Here is a 24377-nt window from a genome sequence, read left to right on the forward strand (position 1 = left end):
GGTTTTTGATGAGAGAGTTTTAGATTTTTAGAGAGGAGATTTTGGTATTTTTGAAACTAAGTAATTTAAACAGAAGAACTTTTATATTTTGTCGGTTGAACATATGATTGTAATCTGAAAACTGATTTAAAGGAAATGCTTTATCCAAAATAAATTTCTTAGAACACTACCTCATTTTTTGTTTGTTTATTGTGAAAGCAAGATTGTACCTCACCCCGAATCCTCCCTTTAACCATGCTAACACTGAAATAAAATATGTATTAGCAGTAGGTTTACATTTTGGCGCCCAATGTGGGGCTGAGGTTTTTTTGTTTCACAGAAAATTTTCAACTTAGTACATAAAAAAAATAGAGAAAGGAAAAAGAAGTTATACAGTAGTAAGAAGAAGGAAAATTTTTGGATTTTTGTAGGACATATTTTTTTTAATTTGTAACACGCGGTACACAACCAGGGTGATACAGATTTAAAAAGATGGCTCGTGAGACGGCCCCAACCGCTGACGAGATGGCGGAGTTGCGGGACCAGGTCAAGGAGATGGCCAATGAGCTGGGGCGTCAGAAGGAGGAGGCCATCAAGCAGAAGCAAGAGGCGACTGACGCCGCCACAGCCGAGCTGAACGACCTGCGAGAGCGACTGGCTGGCGTCACAGAGGAACTGGGTCGTCAACGCCAGCAACCCATCACGGTCCAAGTGGACAACCCTCCCCAGCCTCAGAGGTTGAAGACTTTCACCGGCCTTGCCCCCGCTGGAGGGAACGAGTGTGATTTTAGGGCTTGGGCTCAGCAGATGGAATCATTTCTGCTGACACCCGACCTCAAGCCTTGCGACTCCCGCATCTTGGCCAGCTTGAGGGGAGTGGCCTTCAACGCCGTGAAGGAACTGACCACCAACGCGGACATTATTTCTAAAATCCGTAGTCTTTTTGGGTGTGTGGAGGACACTGAGGCCCAGCTCCTTGCCTTTGCCAGCAGAAGGCTCAAACCAAAAGAGAAGGCAGCTGATTTTCTGCTTCAGCTTTGGGGGGAGCTGCTGGAGATCAACACGATGGCCAAGCTCGGAAAAGAAGAACTCCAGACGAAACTCTACAGAACCTTCTGTACGGGTTTACAGTCGACCCTGCCTCTGCTGGCCCTGGAGATGCGCAACAAATTTGGTTTTCCAGGGACAGCAGCACCAGCCCTGGACGACTTACTGCTGATGGTCCGCCGGACGGCGGAGATGGCCCCAGCACCGGCAACGAAGGCCACAACACAGGCACACGCCCACCAGGTGGAGGCCCCTGCCATTGACTACGACAAGCTGGCCGACAAAGTGGCAGAGCGCCTTCGGCCTGCCCCAACAGAGGGCGTGAGACCTGCACCGAGGGGGGGCAAGAGACTGTGTTTCAATTGCGGGGTGTTTGGGGCACACATCGCGAGGGATTGCAGGAGTCCTCCAAATCCCAGGAGAGTCGCGGAGGAGCGGTCCAAGATGGGCAGCCCGTTAAACGGTCGTCAGTCAATGGCAACGGGCCGCCGTTGACTGAGCTTCCTGCCACGGAGAGAGCCCGGAGACTCAACAAGGCCGCCGACATCATCGACAGCGGTTTGTTGAGTCTCAATGCAGTTAGGCTGCAAAGTCCTCTCACAGTCAGTATCAATCCTGGGAAGACATTAGAACTACGGGGGAAAATACCTGATGAAACGACCAAGGATATTAACATTTTTCCCCGAGATCCTGATCTACTTCCACCAGGGTTGATAGTGCTCAGTGCACAGTGCACTGATCTGACTGTGAGAGTAGTAGTGAAGAACACCTCCAGGACGTCGGTTAATTTAAGCAGCACAGATATTATTGCCGAACTTAATACAGATGATTGTGACAGTAACATTGACTCTTTAGTGGGACCAGCCTGTGAGACACCTATCCAGATAGGTGATGTGCGTAGTACGTGTCTCATCGACACAGGGTCACAGGTGTCTACAGTCGGTGAATCTTTCTATCGAAAACATTTCCAGCATTTGGAACTGCGTGATCTGGAGACTGAACTCACTGTGAGAGGGGCGGGTGGAAGTATTGTACCATATTTGGGCTATGTTGTGATGAGTGTGTGTTTGCCATTGGATGTTGTTGGTGTGAGTGAGAGTGTGTCCACTATGGTTCTTGTTTGCCCCGATACTGAGTATTCTTCTAAAGTACCATTCATTATCGGCACAAACACCCTTAATCTGTTCGCGAAGAAGGGTGAGCAGAGAGTCGGGGGGCATTTCGCAACTGTGTTACCTCTCAGAAGTGAAGTAGCTTTTGCATACAAAGACTTAGCCAGAAATGAGACCGGACGGCTTGGTTCAGTGAGACTACTTGAAAAGGATGTCACTGTCCCGGCCGGTGAGACCGTTGAGGTCAAGGGTTTCAGCGGAGCTCACGTACCAAGTACGCGAAGTTCAGTTCTTGTTCAAGAGCCAGTTTTTCATACCCTACCTGAAGGTCTGAGGGTGATCAGTTGCAAGGTGCCTACCAGTGCTCTACCCCGTCTTAAAGTCTTTTTATGTAACAGTTCTGATTGTAACATTGTTGTTAGAAAACGTCAGATTGTTGCAGATTTGTTTGTTGTACATGCTGAGTATGACCTTCACAAACTATTGAGTACGTTGTCACCCAGTGAGAGTACTGACAGTGACAGTGACAGCAATACTGTACATGCTTGCAGTGCAACTACTACCACATCCTCAGAACCCTCAGGACTAAAGTTTCAGTTTGGTGAGAAAGCTCCGCCTGAGTGGTGTGATCGTTTTGGAAAACGACTGGACAGTTTTAGTGATGTTTTTATTAAAAGTGAGTTTGACATTGGTCGGGCTGAGACAGGACTTTTTGACATTGAGCTGCAGCCTGGACCTGACATCAGAGAAAGAGCAAGACCTCTTTCTCCAAGAGACTTTGAGGAATGCCGACAACATATTCAGGGGTTGTTGGATTCAAAGGTCATACGACCATCAAACTCTTCTTTTGCAAGTCCCATAGTCCTTGTGAGAAAGAAGACTGGTGCGCTCAGAATGTGTGTTGATTACAGAAAAGTTAATGCACGTACAGTGAGAGATAGCTACTCCATCCCAAAGGTTGAGGATCTGTTTTTGACACTAAGCGGAGCTAAGTATTTTTCCAGCATGGATCTGTGTAAAGCTTATTATCAGGTTCCCATGTCTGATCATGCCAGCAAAGTGTCAGCATTTATTACTCCTTTTGGTTTGTTTGAGTGGGATAGGTTATCCCAAGGACTAGTGAATGCTCCCGCTTGTTTTCAGAGACTCATGGAGACTGTTTTTAGTGACATGAATCTTGTTGAGCTGATAATATTTCTGGACGATATTTTGATTCATGCACAGTCGCTTGAAGAACTGGAGGAAAGAACAGTGAAAGTGCTCGAAAGACTGAGAAAATTCAATTTGAAGCTTGATCCGTCCAAATGTATTTTCGGAGCCACCGAGATCCGTCATCTGGGTTACATGATATCAGAGGGGACCATACGCCCTGACCCAGAGAAACTTGCGGCTGTCACTTCATGGCCAAGACCCTCCACCGTGAAAGAGGTCAAGTCTTTCCTTGGTTTTGCAGGGTTTTATCGCCGTTTTATCGAAGACTTCGCCAGTCTGGCAAAACCCCTGAATGACTTGACGATAGGATATGTTCCAGCTAAGTGCAAGAAGAAGACAGGATCAAAGAAGCCCACTCTGAGTCTCTCGTCAGATATTTCCCATCTGTGGGGTGAGAAACAACAAAAAGCATTCCAGTCGATCATTCAAGCGCTCACAAATTCACCTGTTCTGGGGATTGCCGACAAGAGAAAACCTTTTACTCTTCATTGCGACGCCAGTGGCACAGGTCTAGGCGCCGTACTGTACCAGGAACAGGACAAACAGTTGAAGGTGATAGCCTACGCAAGCCGGGGATTGAACAAGTCTGAGCAGAATTATCCGGCACACAAACGGGAATTTCTTGCACTGAAGTGGGCCATGAGCGACAAGTTCAGCGACTATCTTCTGGGCTCGCCAGTGACCGTCATGACGGACAACAATCCGCTCTGCTACATTCTAAAAAATGCAAAACTTGACGCGACCAGTCACCGTTGGCTTTCATCACTATCAATCTTTGACTTTCAACTGAGGTATAAGAAGGGGACAACTCACGTCGATGCCGATGCTCTATCCCGACGTCCGCAGGAGCCGCCTGAAGAAGACCTAGAGTACCAGAAAATGATGGAGGAGACTGAGTTCCTGCGCGATAAGGCAAAAAGGTTTGAGGAAGAGGCCCAGGCAACCGTAGAATTGAACCGGGAAACTGTGTGTGCCATCCTCACCGCTAAGGGAGTCCGTCGTACTGCTACTCTTTGTCGCCAGTCAGTCCAGCATCGCGAACAGTTTCAAGACGACACAGAATTTCAGGATTCTGAGTCAGAGTGGTACCCAGCAGTTGAACATTTAGTCAAGAACCCGGAACTGATTAGTGATGACATTCTAGGCCCGCCTGAAGAACCAACACCGAGATCTGAGCGCTGCTGGCGAAAACTTCAGCTGGAAGACAAAAACTTAGCGATAGTGATAAAACACTTGGAACAGAGAGTGAAGTTGGATGCCAGCAAAACAGAACACTGTACCCCCGAGTTGAAGATGCTTGCCAAAGAACAGGGAAAATTAGAGGTGAAGGACGGTGTCTTATACAGAAGAGTGCTGGAAGAAGACAACATTAGGTGGCAGCTAGTTGTTCCTTCCTCCCATAGGGCTGAAGCCATGAGGGGAGTCCATGAGGATTTGTTCCATACACATGCTGAAGACGCAATCCGACAAGCCAGACTCCGTTTCTTTTGGCCGTACATGGCTCGAGACATTGAAACTAAGATCAAGAAATGCAGTCGCTGTATTCGAAGGGGGGCGCGTCAACAGAAAGCTCCTATGAACAGCATAGAGACATCATTCCCTCTTGAGCTACTCTCCATCGATTATCTTACTATTGATGTGAAGGGACAGAAGCAGAATATCTTAGTGGTAATGGATCATTTTACCAAGTTTGGTACTGCCATTTGTACTAAAGACCAGACTGCTAAGACTGTGGCTAAGGCTCTGTGGAACAATTTCTTCATGATCTATGGGTTTCCTAAACGCATTCTGTCAGATCAGGGACGTGATTTTGAGTCACAACTTCTGAAGGAAGTATGCGATCTGGCAGGCATAAAGAAGTGTAGGACGACACCTTACCACCCTTCTGGGAATCCGGTGGAGAGGTGGAACAGAACACTAATCCACATGTTGCGAAGTCTGGAAGATGAGCAAAAGGTTGACTGGAGGAAAAGCTTACCCGCAGCAGTCCACGCGTACAACTGCTGTATTCACCAAAGCACTTCTTTTAGTCCGTATTTCTTGTTTTTCGGGAGACAACCACGGCTGCCGATTGATCTAGCGTTTGGTATAGATCTGAGTAAAGACAAAAGAACCCCACGGCAGTACGTCAGAACACTGAAAGAGCAGCTGAAGAAATCGTACGACTTGGCCACAGCAAATATGACCAAGTCAGCAAACAGAAACAAGGCCAGATACGATTCTGCTGCTCATGCAGCTGAGTTGGAATGTGGAGACCGGGTCTTGGTTCGACGACTGGGACCCAGGATTGTCTCCAAGGTGACAGACAGGTGGGAGAAGGGAGTCTACATTGTTGTGTCAAAGTCGTCTAACGTTCCAGTATACACGGTTCAAGAGGAGACGGGCAGTGGTCCCAAGCGAACGCTGCACAGAAATCTTCTCCTTCCGATCGGTATGCTAGGAGGTGACACAATGGCAGTACGACCTACACCTGCACCCAGACGCAACATTCCCAAGAAGAACATCCCAGTCATCGAGTCAGATGATGAACAGGAGGAGACTGATATGGAACCTTTTCAAGTTTTAATCAAACTTGAGAGAGATGGGTTGAATGTTAATGCTCCAGCCTTTGTCCCCTCTACCCGAGATGACAGTGAAAAGGCTAAGTCTGAGTCAGAAGACAGTTCATCAGGAGAGCAAGCAGATGCATCGTCAGAAGAGACCGAGACTGAGGAAGAAACTTCTGGGAATGAGGAAGAAACTTCTGGGAATGAGAAAGAAACTTCTGGGAGTGAGGAAGAAATTTCTGAGACTGAGGGAGAAACTTCTGCTAGATCACCCCCACGCAGGCGATCGACTCGAATAAGACGACCTGTAGAAAGGCTTAACCTGTGTCATCGTGTGGGTCTGGAACGTCTGGTAAATTGTCGACTATCCGAGGTAGTGACTCAGTCCTTGGTAACACTGCAGGACATACCCATGTCAGATGGTATGGCTAGGGACATAGAGGATGCTCTTCGGACAATCATACATTTGTGTTCATGATCATGTTCTGAGTTGTCATTTGATGCTTTGTTATTTTTTTGTCTGATCTTGTTTCTTTTGAAGTTCAGAATTTGGTTCTGAGGATTGTTTGCTTTGTTGAAGTCAAAACAGGATATTTTGGTGCTGATGTGAACAAATATTCATGTGATTATTGTGAATATTTTGGTTTTGAGTTTTTAGAGAACTGTATTAAGTTCTTTGATAGTGTTTGTATTTTTAAAGAGGATAAATCTACATGTTATGCTTGTGCATTTTCGGTTTTTCGGTCATAAGCATATGTGTTGATGATTTTGATGTTGAGATTTTTGCAGTCTTACTTAACTTTACTTGCTATTGTAAGATTGTTGAACAGTGAGATTTACTGAGATTGGTCATTTTTTATTTTCAAAAGAATTGTTCCTTTTGATGATGATATGATTTTGACGGTGCTACAATTAAGTGGAATTGTGGAGAGTAACCTATTGTTGTGACTGCTAGTTGCAACAGTGTTTTGGTGCTATGAAGAGTTGACAAAAGATTTTGTTTTCTCCAGACGTTTTGAATATATACTCAGGAAGGAAAGTATAGCTAATGACTTGCATTTATGTTGTGTTTTGTACTGTGTTCAGTTGTTGGGAACAATTATGGTTTTGTGAACATTTTTGTTAAAATGTTATTTAATTTTTTGGGAAATGTTCCAATTTTTTGAGAAAATAAGGAAACATTTTCTTTGGAGGGGTGTATGTAAACCAGTGAAAGATTAGTAGTTCTTTCACAGTTTACTAGTTAGCTGCTCTGAGAAACTTCTATATCAACTCAAGGGGAAGAACTGTGGCTGTTCTAAAATATTTGATGATTTGAATTACTTCCCTTGTTTGGTTCCAATTCGTTTTTTACCATTTTGTTTTGTAAGGTCTAAAGTTGTATTATTGTTTAGTTATGCTTTACTTGTACTATTTAGTAATGATTTAATGATGTTTTAGAATATTATTATTAGAAAATTTGTTTTAGTTTAAGAGTATAGACATGTCTTGGATCCCAGTTTTTAATAACCAGGAATGTTATAGTTTATAGTTTTTGGGAACTTTAAAAATATATTTAGTGTTTAGAAATTATTTGAAAGATGCTTAATTGAAGCTTGGTAATTTTAGTGAATATTTGGAAATGTTGTTTTATTTGTTAAGAGGTAAACTGTTCTAAATTAATAATTACCTTTGGGTTTCTACAAGACTTGAATCTTCCTTTCCTTGAGAATCTGACTGAACCAGCTGATCCAGCCCAAATTTGTCCTGAATTATAAAACGTTTTATTCCTAAACCAGGTAAGAAATGGCTTAAATATTAAGTTAGTTTGTTTCTAATATGTATTGTGTACTGTTTTGAAAAGTTATATGAGGTGGCACTTTTTATTCTTGAAGGATTCTTGGGATTGAAATTAATTATGAGATTCTGGGAAAGATGCCAGAAAGACCATGTGGTGTCTGAGCAAAGTGATGGTATGAAGTTGTAGAAGAAATGAATTGTGACATGATAGGTTAGTGTTTTTACTATAATGTTTTGATTATACAAGATGTCTTTTTATGTATCAGTTGTGAGTAATAGTTGATTATTATTTTAGGACTATATTTGATAAAACTTGATTTTCCTTTGTTGCATGATTTACTTACATGGTGCCTGGCCATGTGGTTTTCCTAAAAGTTTCAAGATGTTGTTTGTTCTTGTTTTGAGGCATAGAAATGATAAGTGTTAACAACTTATTCATTTCTGCAATTAATTCAAGTTGATTTGTCATTAATTTGGGTATTGCATAACTGTTGTTGTGCGGAGCACAGGAAGACTGAAGTATTTGTTTTGTGTGGATTGTTCATGGTTGTAAGAAATGGAACATAGGCACTGTATTGAGATAAGAGGAATCACCACGCGAACTGAGATTAAGTCTGCACAGTTGTTTTGTTAACTGTCGGCTTTATGAGAGATGTAATTTCGAGTGTGCACTGCAACTGGTTACATCAAGAATAATTTGAGACATCAAGTGAATGTCTTAGGTTTTCTGTAAGGGTGATTATGCTTATAGCTAATCACTAAATGGATGAAGTATAGTTTTGATTGACTCTGCTTGTAGCTGTGTCTGATATAGTCTTAACATAACTTCTATCTATTATGGAGGAATCATTGTTATCACAGACAAGTGGGGCTGTGGTTTAGACAATATTTCTGATTGGGTTGGATTCCATATATCATGTATTACATGATATGATATTCCTAGTGTATTCCATTCTTCAGTCATGACAATAACATTGTATTGTTTACGTATTGTGTTGTATCATGTGTTATGTTCTTTTTGTTTTGTTCTATGGTGTATAAAAAAGTGTTCTAGTGAAACTGAAATTTTATCTTGATGATTGTTGAATTATACTTATGCTGTGTTGTTTTATTTTCCAGGGGTAACCTTTTTGTTGTTGATCATCGATCAGCAAGCGTTTGATTCACGATGGATATTTTTTGGTCTAGTGGACCCCTGGTTGTGTCTGGTTTTTGATGAGAGAGTTTTAGATTTTTAGAGAGGAGATTTGGTATTTTTGAAACTAAGTAATTTAAACAGAAGAACTTTTATATTTTGTCGGTTGAACATATGATTGTAATCTGAAAACTGATTTAAAGGAAATGCTTTATCCAAAATAAATTTCTTAGAACACTACCTCATTTTTTGTTTGTTTATTGTGAAAGCAAGATTGTACCTCACCCCGAATCCTCCCTTTAACCATGCTAACACTGAAATAAAATATGTATTAGCAGTAGGTTTACAGCTGTTTTAATTGGTAGCTTGTTCTGTATAGCTGTCTTTTGTAGACAGAATTTATTGAGTTAAATACACAAACAGCATATACTAACTTAGTAGAGCAGTAACTTTGTGTGTGTGTGTGGCTGGTTTTTTTTTAATTTGTTTATGTCCACACAGAAAATAACTTTTATTAGATACAAAACAATTTCAAAAAGATATATTAAAACAACTCCATCTGTATTAATATTGTAACAATTGCTTTCAGTTGCTGGTCCTGTTGGGTTATGAGCCATGTCTTCCATTCCAGAGCAGGTGTGGTATTATCTATATCCCAGCATAAAGAGTATTTTCGTCCGACAATTGGCTTTCATCTTATAAAAAATGTTTTAGATTTTAGAAAGACTTGTTTTTTAATCCTTCAAGAGAAGATTGGTTAAACCATAGTGACTTTCAAGTAGAGTGGGTGAAAAACAAGGTTAGATCTATAATAATTACAGGTAAGGCCCCCCAAAAAAAATTGTCTGTTTCTGGTAACATGGCTAAAAAAAAATAGGGTCGGTAGGTCGGGATTTTTTTTTTATTTTTTTATTTATTTATTTTTTTTTTTACCCCAAATGTAGACCAATAAAACTAACTTTAAAAATCGCGCAAAGAGACTGGATTCACTATACATAGAGACAAGACACTCAACACATTTACAAATCGTCAGCGGACTTTCGTTTTCACACGTTTTTGTTGTTCATTTTCTCACCCTGTCCTTTACCACCAAAAAGAAGAGAAAAAAAAATTTGGGTTTGGAAAAAAAAAGTTTAGGGTCGGCCCCGAAATTTAGGGTCGGTCGGGTGACCAGAAACAGACAATTTTTTTTTTTGTGCCTAATAATGATCATGATAGGTGATTTCTGATAAAATTCATATTCCACACATCATATGAAGCAGCATGTGTGTGTGTGTGTTCAATGTGTACTGGAATGTCAAAGTGAACTTAGAGGCTCGTGTTAGAGGGATTGACCCTGTCGTAATGACCATCTACAGGGTTTAGCCTGGGAGAAAAAGGCAATGGGACATTTGTCCCACTCAACCAAATTCCGATGGGACATAGTCGAAGGCAATTAGCGCCAAAGAGGCCTGTACGCGTTTTGACCAAAGATGCAAAAGGGTGCAATATGGTGCCATCTGAGAATTAGCCGCTATATCGTGTTATCTCTGTGTGTGTGTGTGTGTGTGTGTGTGTGTGTGTGTGTGTGTGTGTGTTTAATCCGATGTAAAGTGTACATTTGGTGTCGCAGTGGTACGTAATCTCAATGCGCCCTGGCTTTGACGCACTGAAGGGAATTGTGATGGGACATTTTCATATGTAATGCACCAATGGCGCAGGGCGCACTAGTAGTAAATCAAACCCTGCATCTATGATATATCTGCAACAACCACTTTTACCTTGTCCTTTGGGATTTACAGACAGGTTTGACAGAATCAGTGATTGTGAATCAATGTTTAGCTGAAGAGGCTTTCTGTCAGTCTGGCATGCACAGACCTGGATGGATGTCTATGTCAAGAATCTGAATTAATTAACTGTGTAGCTCCTATGTGTAAGAAAAATATATAAATGAACACTTTGTGTACACTTTTGTGCAAGCACATTTGATTATTTTCATGGGGGCGGGGATGTAGCTCAGTCGGTAGCGCGCTGGATTTGTATCCAGTTGGCCGCTGTCAGCGTGAGTTCGTCCCCACGTTCGGCGAGAGATTTATTTCTCAGAGTCAACTTTGTGTGCAGACTCTCCTCGGTGTCCGAACACCCCCGTGTGTACACGCAAGCACAAGACCAAGTACGCACGAAAAAGATCCTGTAATCCATGTCAGAGTTTGGTGGGTTATAGAAACACGAAAATACCCAGCATGCTTCCTCCGAAAACGGCGTATGGCTGCCTAAATGGCGGGGTAAGAAACGGTCATACACGTAAAATTCCACTCGTGCAAAAAACACGAGTGTACGTGGGAGTTTCAGCCCCCGAACGCAGAAGAAGAAGAAGAAGAAGAAGATTATTTTCATGAATGTGTGTGTGTGTGTGTGTGTGTGTGTGTGTATGTGTGTGTGTGTGTGTGTGCCTGTGTGTGTGTGTGTGTGTGCATGCATTCATGCTTGATTGTGCACGCGTGTGCTTTTCAGGAGCTGGAGTATCACTACTCACCAAGCCGATGGTCCCACCGAATGAGTCCACAAGAAGTTCTGGAATCCCATAACAAGGTTTTGAATGAGTGTAAGACTGTAGTCTTTTTGTCTACCTTGTGTTCCATCATTCATTCTATTTCTTCACTTTTTTGTCCTCTTGCTGTGTGCATGTGTTATGCATGTTGCTTAAAGAGAGATGGGGAGGGGGGTGGCAAGGTTTGGGATGATATTAAAACTAGACTATATTTAGACTTTCTGTCTGCCTTGTGTTCCATCATTCAATTTATTTTTTTCACTTTTTTTGTCTTCTTGCTGTGTGCTTGTGTTGCTTGAAGAGAGATGAGGATCGAGGGGGCGGGGGTTAGGGGCGTGGGTGGCAAGGTTTGGGGTGATATTAAGACTCTAGTCTTTCTGTTTGTCTCGTGTTCCATCATTCAATCTATTTCTTCTCTTTCTTGTGCTCTTCTTATGTGCACGTGTTGCTTAAATATACTGATATCCGCTGTCATTTTTATCTCCACAGACACACGTGAAGCGAAGTGGTGCCTAGACGTAGAAGCAGACATCAGTTACGGCAGCACAGAAAAACAGAAGCTTGATGTCTACACTCAGAAGAATTCAGCAGGGAAGAAAGGTGCGGGAACAAGGGATCCCAGGGATAAGACAGCCAACAAGAACTTGTGCATAGCCCTTTCATTTTTACTTCTTGATTTGTACTGCAGGTTCCAACCTAAACATTTTTTAGTTTTGGTTTTCCACTGCTTCTTTTCAATCAATCAATATGAGGCTTATATCGCGCGTATTCCGTGGGTACAGTTCTGAGCGCAGGGATTTATTTTTTTATTTTTTATTTTATGCAATTTATATCGCGCACATATTCAAGGCGCAGGGTTTATTTATGCCGTGTGAGATGGAATTTTTGTACACAATACATCACGCATTCACATCGGCCAGCAGATTTGAACCAGTTGAGTGTTTTTTGTTGTTGGTTTTTTTAAAGATAAAAGCCACTCTTTCATTTGATTAGGAAAAATAAATCAAGTGATGGCAGGGCTGTCAGATACGTTGTTGATAAATTAATTGTGGCGTTGAAGCTGGAAAGGTGAATTCAACAGGGGAAAAAAGTTGGAGAAAAGGGGATACTAAGGTATTTGTGGACGGGCGCAGTGGCGTGGTGGTAAGACGTCGACCTCCTAATCGGGAGGTCGTGAGTTCGAATCCCGGTCGCTGCCGCCTGGTGGATTAAGAGTGGAGATTTTTTCGATCTCCCAGGTCAACTTATGTACAGACCTGCTAGTGTCTTAACCCCCTTCGTGTGTACACGCAAGCACAAGACCAAGTACGCACGGAAAAGATCCTGTAATCCATGTCAGAGTTCGGTGGGTTATAGAAACACGAAAATACCCAGCATGCTTCACCCGAAATCGGCGTATGGCTGCCTGAATGGCGAAGTAAAAACGGTCATACACGTAAAAATCCACTCGTGTTGAAAACATGAGTGAACGTGGGAGTCTAAGCCCATGAACGAAGAAGAAGAAGAGGTATTTGTGCATTAAAGGGGAACTGAGCAATGAAGAAATGTAAGCAACAGGGAGTACTGGGGCAAAGACAGTAAAGAAATGTAAGCAACAGGGAGTACTGGGGCAAAGACAGTAAAGAAATGTAAGCAACAGGGAGTACTGGGGCAAAGACAGTAAAGAAATGTAAGCAACAGGGAGTACTGGGGCAAAGACAGTAAAGAAATGTAAGCAACAGGGAGTACTGGGGCAAAGACAGTAAAGAAATGTAAGCAACAGGGAGTACTGGGGCAAAGACAGTAAAGAAATGTAAGCAACAGGGAGTACTGGGGCAAAGACAGTAAAGAAATGTAAGCAACAGGGAGTACTGGGGCAAAGACAGTAAAGAAATGTAAGCAACAGGGAGTACTGGGGCAAAGACAGTAAAGAAATGTAAGCAACAGGGAGTACTGGGGCAAAGACAGTAAAGAAGTGCATTAAAAGTGAATTGAGCAATGAAGAAATGTAAGCAACATGGAGTACTGGGGCAAAGACAGTAAAGAAGTGCATTAAAAGTGAATTGAGCAATGAAGAAATGTAAGCAACAGGGAGTACTGGGGCAAAGACAGTAAAGAAGTGCATTAAAAGTGAATTGAGCAATGAAGAAATGTAAGCAACAGGGAGTACTGGGGCAAAGACAGTAAAGAAGTGCATTAAAAGTGAATTGAGCAATGAAGAAATGTAAGCAACAGGGAGTACTGGGGCAAAGACAGTAAAGAAGTGCATTAAAAGTGAATTGAGCAGAGAAGAAATGTAAGCAACAGGGAGTACTGGGGCAAAGACAGTAAAGAAGTGCATTAAAAGTGAATTGAGCAGGGAAGAAAGGTTAGGCAACCGGGGATACTGGGGCTAATAAGACAGTTAACGCCCACATTCATCAAATCAAGGTTATAGCTACAGTAACTGGCCTGTAACTTCTTCTTCTTGGCGTTCGCAGAGGTTACACAATCAGTCCTGCACTGGTGATAAATGTTGTCGTTTTCTCCAACTCCTGTCGACTGCCGTATAGTTTGGTCTGCAAGGGAGTTGGTGACGGCCACACTTCTTTTCGTTCCTCATCTAGTAAGGGACATCGCTGTAAGATGTGTTTCGCTGTTTGGTCCTCTTGACCGCAGGCACAGGTTGGTGATGGCGCCAGCTTGAACTTTCGGTTCATGTGAGCACTGGCCTGTAACAAAGCCATGGGCAACTCTTTCACCCACGTTCATCCTATCATACAGCTCTTAGTACCGCAGAAGGGGTCCATGTCTACCAAAAGTGAGTGCGTACCCTGTAGGTGTTTTCCTGTATGCAGAATTTGACATGTTTCAATCCTTCTTTATTTTTTTCAAAAAGATTCGAATCACTGTTTTAATTTTTATTGAAGAAATGACAAAATTCATCAAGTCCTTCTGTCAAACTGCAACGCTGAGGTAAGCCACACGCTTGGCACAAGAGTGACCGGTAGCGTACTTTCCTACAGAAAATGCACCCACTTTTTGGTAGACACAGACCCCTTCTGCCTTAGTGCCCCACCTTGGTGAAGGAAAAATCAGAATGATCGACATTATGTTGATGGTAATACATGTACTTTAATTGTTTTTTTAAATATTATGATTTGATACTAATAATGACAAAGATAATGGTGATAGTAATGATTATAATGATGATCTTTGTTAACTGGTTTCAGGGTCACCCATTTTTGCATACATTCAAGGAGGTTTCTGGCAGGAGACAAGTGTTGGGTGAGTGGCATCAATTAATTATTCCATGTAGTACATTTGTATTGATCAGGCCTGGGAATGATACGCCTTTCGTCGTAAATACGACGAAGTCCTTTTCTAATTGTGTCAAAAAAGAGCCTCCGTGCGCCCTCAAAAATGCTTAAAACACAACATTTTCCCGTCAGTTACGCCCAAACCACTTTTACTCATTCCCAGGCCTGATTTGATAGAAAGAGGATGCAAGGAGGAATCTAGTTGTATGTAAGCGAGTAAACATTTTTATATATGTGACCCTCCACCACGAAATGAGTCGCATGTCACCTCGCGCGGTTCTGCGCTAGGCTTAATATAAGTCCGGGGAGTGTATGGTAACAGTGGGAGGATCACCTTAGTCACAGGCTTATAACTCAAACAGTTTTCGCTCTTTTCTAAAACGGTTTTTATCATTGGATAGAGCATTAAAAACTCTTTAGGAAAATGTAAAAACATGAAAATCATGCAAAGGTGACATGCGACTCATTTCGTGGTGGAGGGTCACATATATGCATGCACTTGTTGTATCCTTTGCAATTGACGATGTTCAGAAATAACTCTTTTGGGTGTGTACTGGTTGTGAAAGAGTGAATAGCGTTTCTTTTAGTGAGACAAACAATCCACACATGCTCCTTTCCACGTGGTTCAGACCATAGACCAAATAGCCTGGACCGCCAACTCGTCACGTGACCCTTCGAGGTAACCACGCTCGACTTTCAGGGGCGCTTAGCGTCCGGTGTGAAAGGCCAGCTATTCGAAGACAGTGAAAAGAAAGCACGCTCCAGTTATTTGTGACAATGGGAGGTGACAATGAACTGGATTTTCCAAAACTCCAAACTAAACTTAACAAAACTCATCGATAAACATGTTCCATATGCACTTTAGCTGAGTTTATTTTAGCATTTTCAGAACTTACCTCGGCAACTTCGTCCATGTTTACAATCGACACCGGATATGACATCCCCCTGATTTCTGAAAGGCCATGTAAGCGTAGGTTCCTAAATGCGAGAGGCCGCTACCTCGTAATAGAGAGAAAGAGCGGAGAGAGAGCTAGTTGGTGGTCCAGGATAAATGGTCTATGTAGAGAGAAAGAGCGGAGAGAGAGCTAGTTGGCGGTCCAGGATAAATGGTCTATGTTCCGACACACCCTCTTGCTAGTGACTGTCCTACAATGCATGGGTGTTACTCTTCCGGCTTTTGCCGGATTTCCGGTTTTTGAAAAAATCTGAAGCCGGAAATTCCGGTTTTCCGGGTTTTCAAAACAAAAAAAAAGAGAAAAAAGCTTCGTTTCGCTAAGTTGAAATAAATAGCAGCGGTTCCGATCCGACTTTTGACACCGGTTCGCGTGCTTTCTCGGTTCGATTTGGCGCCATCTTGCTTATTATGATTTGGTTTCGTCGGTGTCCAGAAACTTTCTTTCAAACTTGAGCATTTTGGACCCCTGCCTTTCAGGTTTTTTGATTTTTCCCAGTAACACCCATGACAATGTCAATAGGGGATAACGAGTTATTTCTGGAATTCGTCTATTGCAGACCCCTAATTTAACTCACACACACACACACACACCATACCACCCCCCCACCCCCTCGTTCTGACCCGCTAATTTAAGACTCCTGTTTTAAGACCCCTCATTCAAGTCACACACACACCTCCTCCTCCTTTTGTTAAGTCGGTGTACAATTTGTGCGAGTGTGTGTGAGGGTGCGTAAAAGAGAAAATGTATATTATGCTTCCACAAGCACACTAATGTTTGTTATACTTTTCCCTACATGATTGTGTTTTATTTGATTTCTTTTTTTATTCTTCATACTTGTTCTTCGTTTCATGTGTGTATTATAGCAGGGACTAGCTGTAAGAAAGGACCATATGGACCTAATGCTATCATCCCTCGGTAATAAAGTTTTCGAGTTCGAGTTTATTGAGACACCCTGATTTAAGACTCCCCTCGCTTTTTCAAGGCATGCACGCATGCAAACACACACACACACACACACACACACACATCCACACTAACACACACGGACACAAACACACACACACACACACATACACACAGACACAAACACACACACACACACACACACACATCCACACTAACACACACAGACACACACACACACATCCACACTAACACACGCACATGCACACACACACACACACACACACACATCCACACTAACACACACGGACACAAACACACACACACACACACACACACACACATCCACACTAACACACACACACACTCACACATACACACACACACTTTGATATTGCAAAATCAATCTACATTTAATTCTAAAAAGTTACAAAAAGCCATACAAGAGAAATTAGAATGCAAATTCATAAAATTCTGGATTAATAAAAAGTCTGAAGGAAGTTCAAAATTAAAATTCTACGCAAAAGTAACAGACTCGAGGAAATACGAATTGCAATCTTATATCAATGAGGTAAAAAATTTAGATCACAGAAAAGCATTAACAAAGTTAAGAATAAGTGCACACGATTTAGAAATTGAAAAGGGTCGACATTTAAATACACCAGTAAATGACAGATTATGCAAAAAATGTAATGTGATAGAGGATGAAATACATTTGTTGGATAAATGCACCAAATATACTTCCATTAGAGAAAAATTCATATCAAGCATAGCCTATTCAGGCCAATACACTCTTCCAAGCCAAATATTACAAATACCCAAACTACAAACCCAGCTAGCACAGTTTGTTTACGAATGTTTCAAAAAACGGTGATGTTTTCTTTTACTACAGTTTCTTTGTTAATTAATTATGTGCCTTATAAACTGTGTGTTTCATGGCAATAAAGATTATTCTATTCTATTCTATTCTATTCTATTCACACACGTGAATACAACCACACACACACATACACACACACACACACATCCACACTAACACACACGGACACACACACACATCCACACTAACACACACAGACACAAACACACACACACACACACACACACACACATCCACACACACACACACACACACACACACACAAATATACACAACACAAATATACACAACACAAATATACACAACACAAATATACACAACACAGATGAAGGACTCGAACTTTGATGAGTTGATTGAGTTGTCAACATCTATTGTGTTTGCAGTCGTGAAAACGCAGGGTTCCTGGCCCAGCCCCTAACAGCAGCAGGAGCAACGGTCATTACTATCGGTCATGAGCTGTGTCCTGATGGTCAGTTACTTTTGATTTGTTTGTTTATTTTTTTATTTAAAAAAAAAATTAAATGTTTTTTTTTGTTTTGTTTTTTCATCTTTATGTTTTTTTTTTATTTATTGTGTTTTTATTTCTATAGAGCAGGCATTTTGATAAGCTAGTGGGTGGGTCGTTACCTCAGTTGGTAGTGCACTGGCTTTGAAATACTGTATTGACATGAGTTTGAAGATGAGTTCTGTGAGAAAACTGTGTCCAAGAGTCAACTTTGCAGACTTTACTAGGTGTCCGAATACCCCTGTGTGGATGCATGCGCACGGTAAAGATCCCAAGCTCACAGTGAAGGTCCCAAAGCTTGGAAAACATGAATACAGGCATGCAGGGAAAAAGACTGTGTAGTGAAGTATCCGTTTTAGCAATATGATTTGGAATGTTCAAGTTTTAAAAAGCATGAATTAATTACTGCAAGTAATGGATTATGACTTTTGTGTATAACTTCATTTGTTCATTTCATTTTGCTGTTTCTTATGGTTTGAATAAATGTATGCATAGACAAACAGTACTCCTATTCATGCTACTGTTTTTATTTTTACCTTTGATTGTAATTCTTTTCCTTTTTAAATCTCTTCCAGTTTCACTGGATGAAATTTTGTCAGAGGTGAAACAAGCTATGTACTTCATCTTCAAGTTGGCCAAAGAACGTCACTCTAGGTAAAAATTAGAGAGTCGTTTGCTGCATGCAATCAGACAATCAAAATATCAAACTTCTGTACATTTGAATTGCGTAAATTTATTATTCAGTTTTGCAGCCAACAGTTGTTTAATTGTTTGTTTGTTGTTGATGGGTGTTTTGTTTTTTAGAGAGAGAGCAGAGGGAAAGCAACCCAAAATTCTGTGAGCTGAACCTCACAGATTAAATGATATTACCTAATCTTGCCTTACCTAAATGTCTTGTGTTCCGAGCGCTTTAGTCTCTTTGTTGATGATCTTTGAATTAGTTAATGTTAGCTTGACTTGCTGGCACTTGTACGTAATTCTATCTTTATCTGGTTTACATTTGAGTACTCATTCCTGTGGCAAGTTAATAATGATAGCTGTTCAATCAGAAAACATACTACGACTATATATAAGACAATCAACAAACCAGGGGTCACAACAATTCGTCAGGTAAAAACAAGTGACACTGACCAAAGACTGCATGAGGCCTGAGAACAATAAAGCTCGTTTAAAAAACTTTTGAATAATAATAATGATAATAATAATAATTGTCAGTAAGTACTGGTGTCACATGACTGGTGTGAACCAGTTGATTGGCTAATGGCGATGCGCTAAAACTGTTAGCGCACTCTTGGAGTGCGCTAACTTTTCCACAGAGCGTATTCTTCCGCCCTTTGCCTAAGCGAGACTGTGCTCTCATCCTCAGAATTAATTAATGACATGTAGCTTATATTCTCCACAATACCAAATGACCATAAATTCCCTGCTTCTCAATTAAAGCAGAAGTGGGTTTTTTTCTGACAGATTGCATGTGCCTGTGCCAGTGCCAGTGATCTAAAAATAGAAGCCGCTGTGTTTCATCTAATTTTCGCCGACTTGCATAGATTCTTCTCATATGCCGTGTTAGTGGCATGTAGCTTATCATCCACATTACCAAATGATGAGTTAGTATACAATTCCCAGCGGCTAACAGAAAACACAAGTGTTATTCCGATAACGTACCAGCTAGACCAGTTTGGAAGACTGACTCGATCGACTCTGTAGCAGACTACACAGAAATACGACTACATCAGTTCAGTAAATGAATGGTTTCCGAATTATTATTTCAAGGCAAGAACAATCGTAATCGAAAACGTGTAAGGTTCAGAACGTTCTTACCATATATATAAGACTTATTACCAGCCTGCGTCATGCGTGCAGACTCAGTGCAGACTGCAGTGGTTCGATTGCCCAGGTAGCCTAGCAGTAGCAGACGACATTAACCCCGCTCAGCAAATTAACTTGTTGGGCAAATGTGAACGAAAAAACGATGGGGATATAATACGTGTAGGGTTCAGAGCATTCTTACCGTTCATATTTAGTACCAGACTCCCCGATGAGTGAAGATACCACACGAGAAACATGCCACATTTATTTTGAAAATGTACTTTCCGTCGACCGTGGCAAGGGGCAAAACTCTGCACAGTCAATCTGTCGAAGCTCGATGAAGGTTTCGAATCGCAAATAACTATGAGCACAGTCCTTTCTCCGAGTTTAAATGAGGTCTCTATGAAAGATCATCACTTTTTAGCTTAACGCTACACTGGAATTTACCAACAGAAATTAAAACAAGAGTTTGCGTGTGACGAAAGCACGACACACTTGAGACAGCCCACACAAAAGTAGATCCAGTGACACAAACCTGACCACACAGTTACGCCTATCCAAATGCGCGTTGCAAAATGTGCGTTTTGAATCTTCTTTTTTCTCTGGCGGTACTGACAATATCGTTATTGAAACAATCCCAGTGCACTAAGGCCTAAGGGATTTATAGAGCAAATCTCGAAAATAATTATTGAACTCAGCGCTATGCGCTTCGTTCAATAATGAATTTTCTCGATTTGCTCTATAAATCCCTTAGTGCACTGGGATGTCTCAATAACTTAAATAATAATAATAATAAAAAGGGTATTTATAGGGCGCAAATCCTAAAAGTTCTAAGCGCCTTACAATCTTAAATATAATCATCTCAATAACAGCAACACCACACAACGTAAGCGCCTTAAATCAATCTTAAATATAATAATCTTAATAACAGCAACAATTTCACATTTAAAAACAAATAAACTTTAAATAAATGCAACACAATCACGTACACAATTCAAATGACTCCATCGTTATCAACAACAATAGATCGATCTATCGCGGTGAACATGGTCGCGCTTGTACGTGGGAAAGATGATATCTTTAAAGGTAAAAACCTTCCCTTTTTTTCTTTTTTGCAGTGGTATTTACCTGAGCGGTCATTGCGCAGGCGCTACCCTGGCAGCCATGATGCTAGCGGCCTCCTTTCAAGATGATGATGCTTTTGATAGTGAGCTTATAAAAGGTACAGACCAAATGAAGACTTATATTTCTTGTTGGAATTTCATAGTATTTTACCAGGATGTACAAGGCACATGTCACTTTTTTTGTTTTTAGCTGTTTGGATTAATTTTGCAAGTAAAAAAGTAAAACAAAGTAAATTAAAAAAAAAGAATTCCACTGCAATAAAACTTCTGTACAATGGAACTCCCCATTTTCAGACTCTCCTTGGGGCGGGGATGTAGCTCAGTCGGTAGCGCGCTGGATTTGTATCCAGTTGGCCGCTGTCAGCGTGAGTTCGTCCTCACGTTCGGCGAGAGATTTATTTCTCAGAGTCAACTTTGTGTGCAGACTCTCCTCGGTGTCCGAACACCCCCGTGTGTACACGCAAGCACAAGACCAAGTGCACACGAAAAAGATCCTGTAATCCATGTCAGAGTTCGGTGGGTTTATAGAAACACGAAAATACCCAGCATGCTTCCTCCGAAAATGGCGTATGGCTGCCTAAATGGCGGGGTAAAAAACGGTCATACACGTAAAATTCCACTCGTGCAAAAAACACGAGTGTACATGGGAGTTTCAGCCCACGAACGCAGAAGATAAAGAAGACTCTCCTTTTTAAGGGGAGGTGGGCCAGTGCACTACCTTTTTTTTTATTTTGAATGTTCTATTGTGTCTAAATGTTATTTTATGAAAGAAATGAACAAATGATGACAAACAATAGTCATGTTTTGTATTTGCGGTTGCTGGTTTTTGTTTTACGCGACAAAAACAGTCAAAATACAGACAAAAGTGGAGTACAGGAGATACACGGATTTTCATCAGATGTGATTGTCACACTTCTAATTATTGTTTTATTTTATCCTTCTGGGTATGCTCTAGGGGATTACGAAGCAGATCTTGTTTATTATATTTATATTTGGAGTTAGGAACACTTCTTTGTTACAACTGTCAAACTTTAGGGTAACGCTTGCGAAATTATTTTTTGAAATAATCTGGATATGACTATAATAAAATTTCAGCAAAATCCCTTCGTAATCCCCTAGAATGTTATATTCTGCACAAACTACAAAAGAAAATATTGCTCTAGCTAAATTACAGCCAGAGAAATCGCGTAACTCAAGACGTAACCGTAGGCAAAATGGCTGAACTGAGAAAAACGACATTGAAGATTGAACACCACAGAAACACTATTGAAACAGACATACAAGGACAAAACTGTGTTATGAATGAACAGCTTAGTTTATTTGAATTGCAAACTACTTAGCCTTTAGCACGCCAGCAGAGAATTTATGCGTCCATCCCTTCTTTCCCTCTGTCAACCAGCATGGGGATACTGCCCCAGCGCTAAACGTGTATCAATGACCCGATTCTCGTTTGTATTTGCATGCGAATAACGGTATTTTTAACGGTAACTTACTTGAGCCAGAACGAGGCTTCTTTCCTTCCGTTATCTCGTCGTGTCTTATGCGCTGAATTTGTTGGTCGAAGTTTTCTGCTTTTGTTTTTACATCGATACAGTACTTTAGTGCTTCGACAAGCAAGATGGCGGATGATGAGTTTGAAACTTTTGTTTGAGTTGTTTTTTGACAACAAATCGTACGTGGAATCTGAACGATTTACTGAGGAAGCTCTTCGCAATGAACTGTGTATCGCGGTGAAGAAAATGACACAGTGACAGTGACGGAATTTACGAAAGTGCAGATTGATACAAACAGTTGCTGATCCAGTTTCGTTCGTGAAATGGCAGACCCAGCAAACATTACCGATAATCTGACTGATGTTGGATACTTTCTCCTGTTTTTGTTTTTTTGCGTAGCAAATGCTCGACTTGCTTGTCGAGGAGATACTGCTCAGAAACTGACTCAAATTCAGCGCAAAGCAAGCCAGTTGCAAGACGTAAAAAGTCTGCGCCATGCATGGCGTGTTCGGAAATGGCGACCTGTGGATCTGCGTGGAGATCAAAGCTTTCCTCTGTATCGGAAACACCGGCAGAATCCAAACTTTGGCCTAGTACCAGCGGAAATACTTGTTGTTGCTAACCGAACTAATAAAGACATTGTCCTCTCTCTTATTTCGAACCATTGTTATCGTATTAAAGGTTGTTTCTCAAAGAAAAATTCGCTTTCGGTTGTCACCGATCGTTTGATGTGTAACCAGGATGTTGTAAAACCGAGTGAACTTCGGGTGTTCCCGTCATGGCCGAGAGTCTCTTCGGTAGTTTCCGTATGCAAAATTTGTAAGCTGAGCATGCGCACTCACAAAGTAAACTGGTTCCCGATTTCGGTTTATGAAACGAACCAATGGATGTCGAGTACCTTCCAAATAAGGACATTTCCGTTCGATTCCGTTCGATTACGATTGCTGCTTTTGCAACGGACTAGTGGCTGAGTGAATGGAACATTCATCAAAACACTGATGTCATGTTATAGGTCAAGAGCTGCTGCGCAGTTTCGTATGTCGTGAATGCACTGTTTTGCTGAGGACAAAGCCGTAACTAGCCTTTGAAATGAGACATTTTTTGGCGGGGGAATATCGACTACAGAAGACAATCAATGCCACACATGTTCACATTTTGTCTTTATTGACAGATAAATAGGACACTTTTGACAAAAACACTGACACACATGGATGATAGGTATGTTATGGAAACATAATCTGCTAAAATACCCAAAACAGTGTTTTGAACGATTTGGTCAATTTTGCACTGGCCCACCTGCCCTTAAGACCCCATTTTTTCAGATTTTGAGGTCTTAAAAGGGGGGTTTCACTGTACATGTACTTGTTTTCTCCTTAGCTGTTATCTCAAGGTTTTTCTTGGATTTTTAGGTGCTGTACTTCTGAGTGGTGTATATGATCTCCGTCCTCTTGTGAAAACATCTGTGAATGATCCTCTTAGGCTAACAGAGTAAGTAAGCCTTTGTTTTCTCTGTGAGGTTTATGTTACACATTTTGTGTATCTTTCTTGTTCATATTTTGTATTTATGGAATGGATCGGATCACATAAGAAAACTGTAATATTCATTTCATGTTTACATACAGGGCTCCCCACGGACACCCCTCCTAGTGCGTCCCGGGACCTCCACTTTTAAATTTTAGAGGGTCCATGGACCCCCACTGCAGTATTTTAGAGGGTCCCAAGGGTCCAAAAGCCGAAAAGTCCCAGTGTACTTGTAAAACATTGTGGTCACGTATAGCGTACTGCGAAGCGTCGATTGCAGCCTGAAAGTGGTATCTACGGTACACACGATAAAGGAAATTTAGTGCGTCCTAGGACCCGCTCTTTTAAAATCTAGTGCGTCCAGGGACCCCCTCCATATATTTCTAGTATGTGTTTTCGGCTTCTAGTGCATATAGGACGCAGGGACGTGCGCTATGGGGAGCCCTGACATAAAGATGGAAAACTGTCTTTTAATTAGCACAACATTGCAGCAATCAAATTAACAACTGCATAAAGATATTAAAAGGAAGACCGCTTTCACAATTTGTTTTTCTTTTCTTGTGGTTTGTGG

The 24377-nt window shown here is 41.4% G+C and overlaps 1 protein-coding gene across 1 annotated transcript in view; it reads left to right on the forward strand.

The window, feature by feature from the left end:
- The window catches only part of LOC138948848 (kynurenine formamidase-like), a 41303-nt gene that overhangs the window by 2409 nt on the left and 14517 nt on the right, over positions 1 to 24377 (forward strand). The window contains exons 2-9 of the mRNA XM_070320472.1: positions 9400 to 9446; positions 11304 to 11394; positions 11830 to 11940; positions 14532 to 14586; positions 17741 to 17826; positions 18438 to 18516; positions 20787 to 20890; positions 23695 to 23773. Coding sequence (XP_070176573.1) covers positions 9426 to 9446; positions 11304 to 11394; positions 11830 to 11940; positions 14532 to 14586; positions 17741 to 17826; positions 18438 to 18516; positions 20787 to 20890; positions 23695 to 23773 — 626 coding nt within the window. The 5' untranslated portion in view covers positions 9400 to 9425. The remainder of the gene's footprint in view (positions 1 to 9399; positions 9447 to 11303; positions 11395 to 11829; positions 11941 to 14531; positions 14587 to 17740; positions 17827 to 18437; positions 18517 to 20786; positions 20891 to 23694; positions 23774 to 24377) is intronic.

This window comes from Littorina saxatilis, linkage group LG15 (assembly GCF_037325665.1).
Source record: "Littorina saxatilis isolate snail1 linkage group LG15, US_GU_Lsax_2.0, whole genome shotgun sequence".
Taxonomy (NCBI): Eukaryota; Metazoa; Mollusca; class Gastropoda; order Littorinimorpha; family Littorinidae; genus Littorina; species Littorina saxatilis.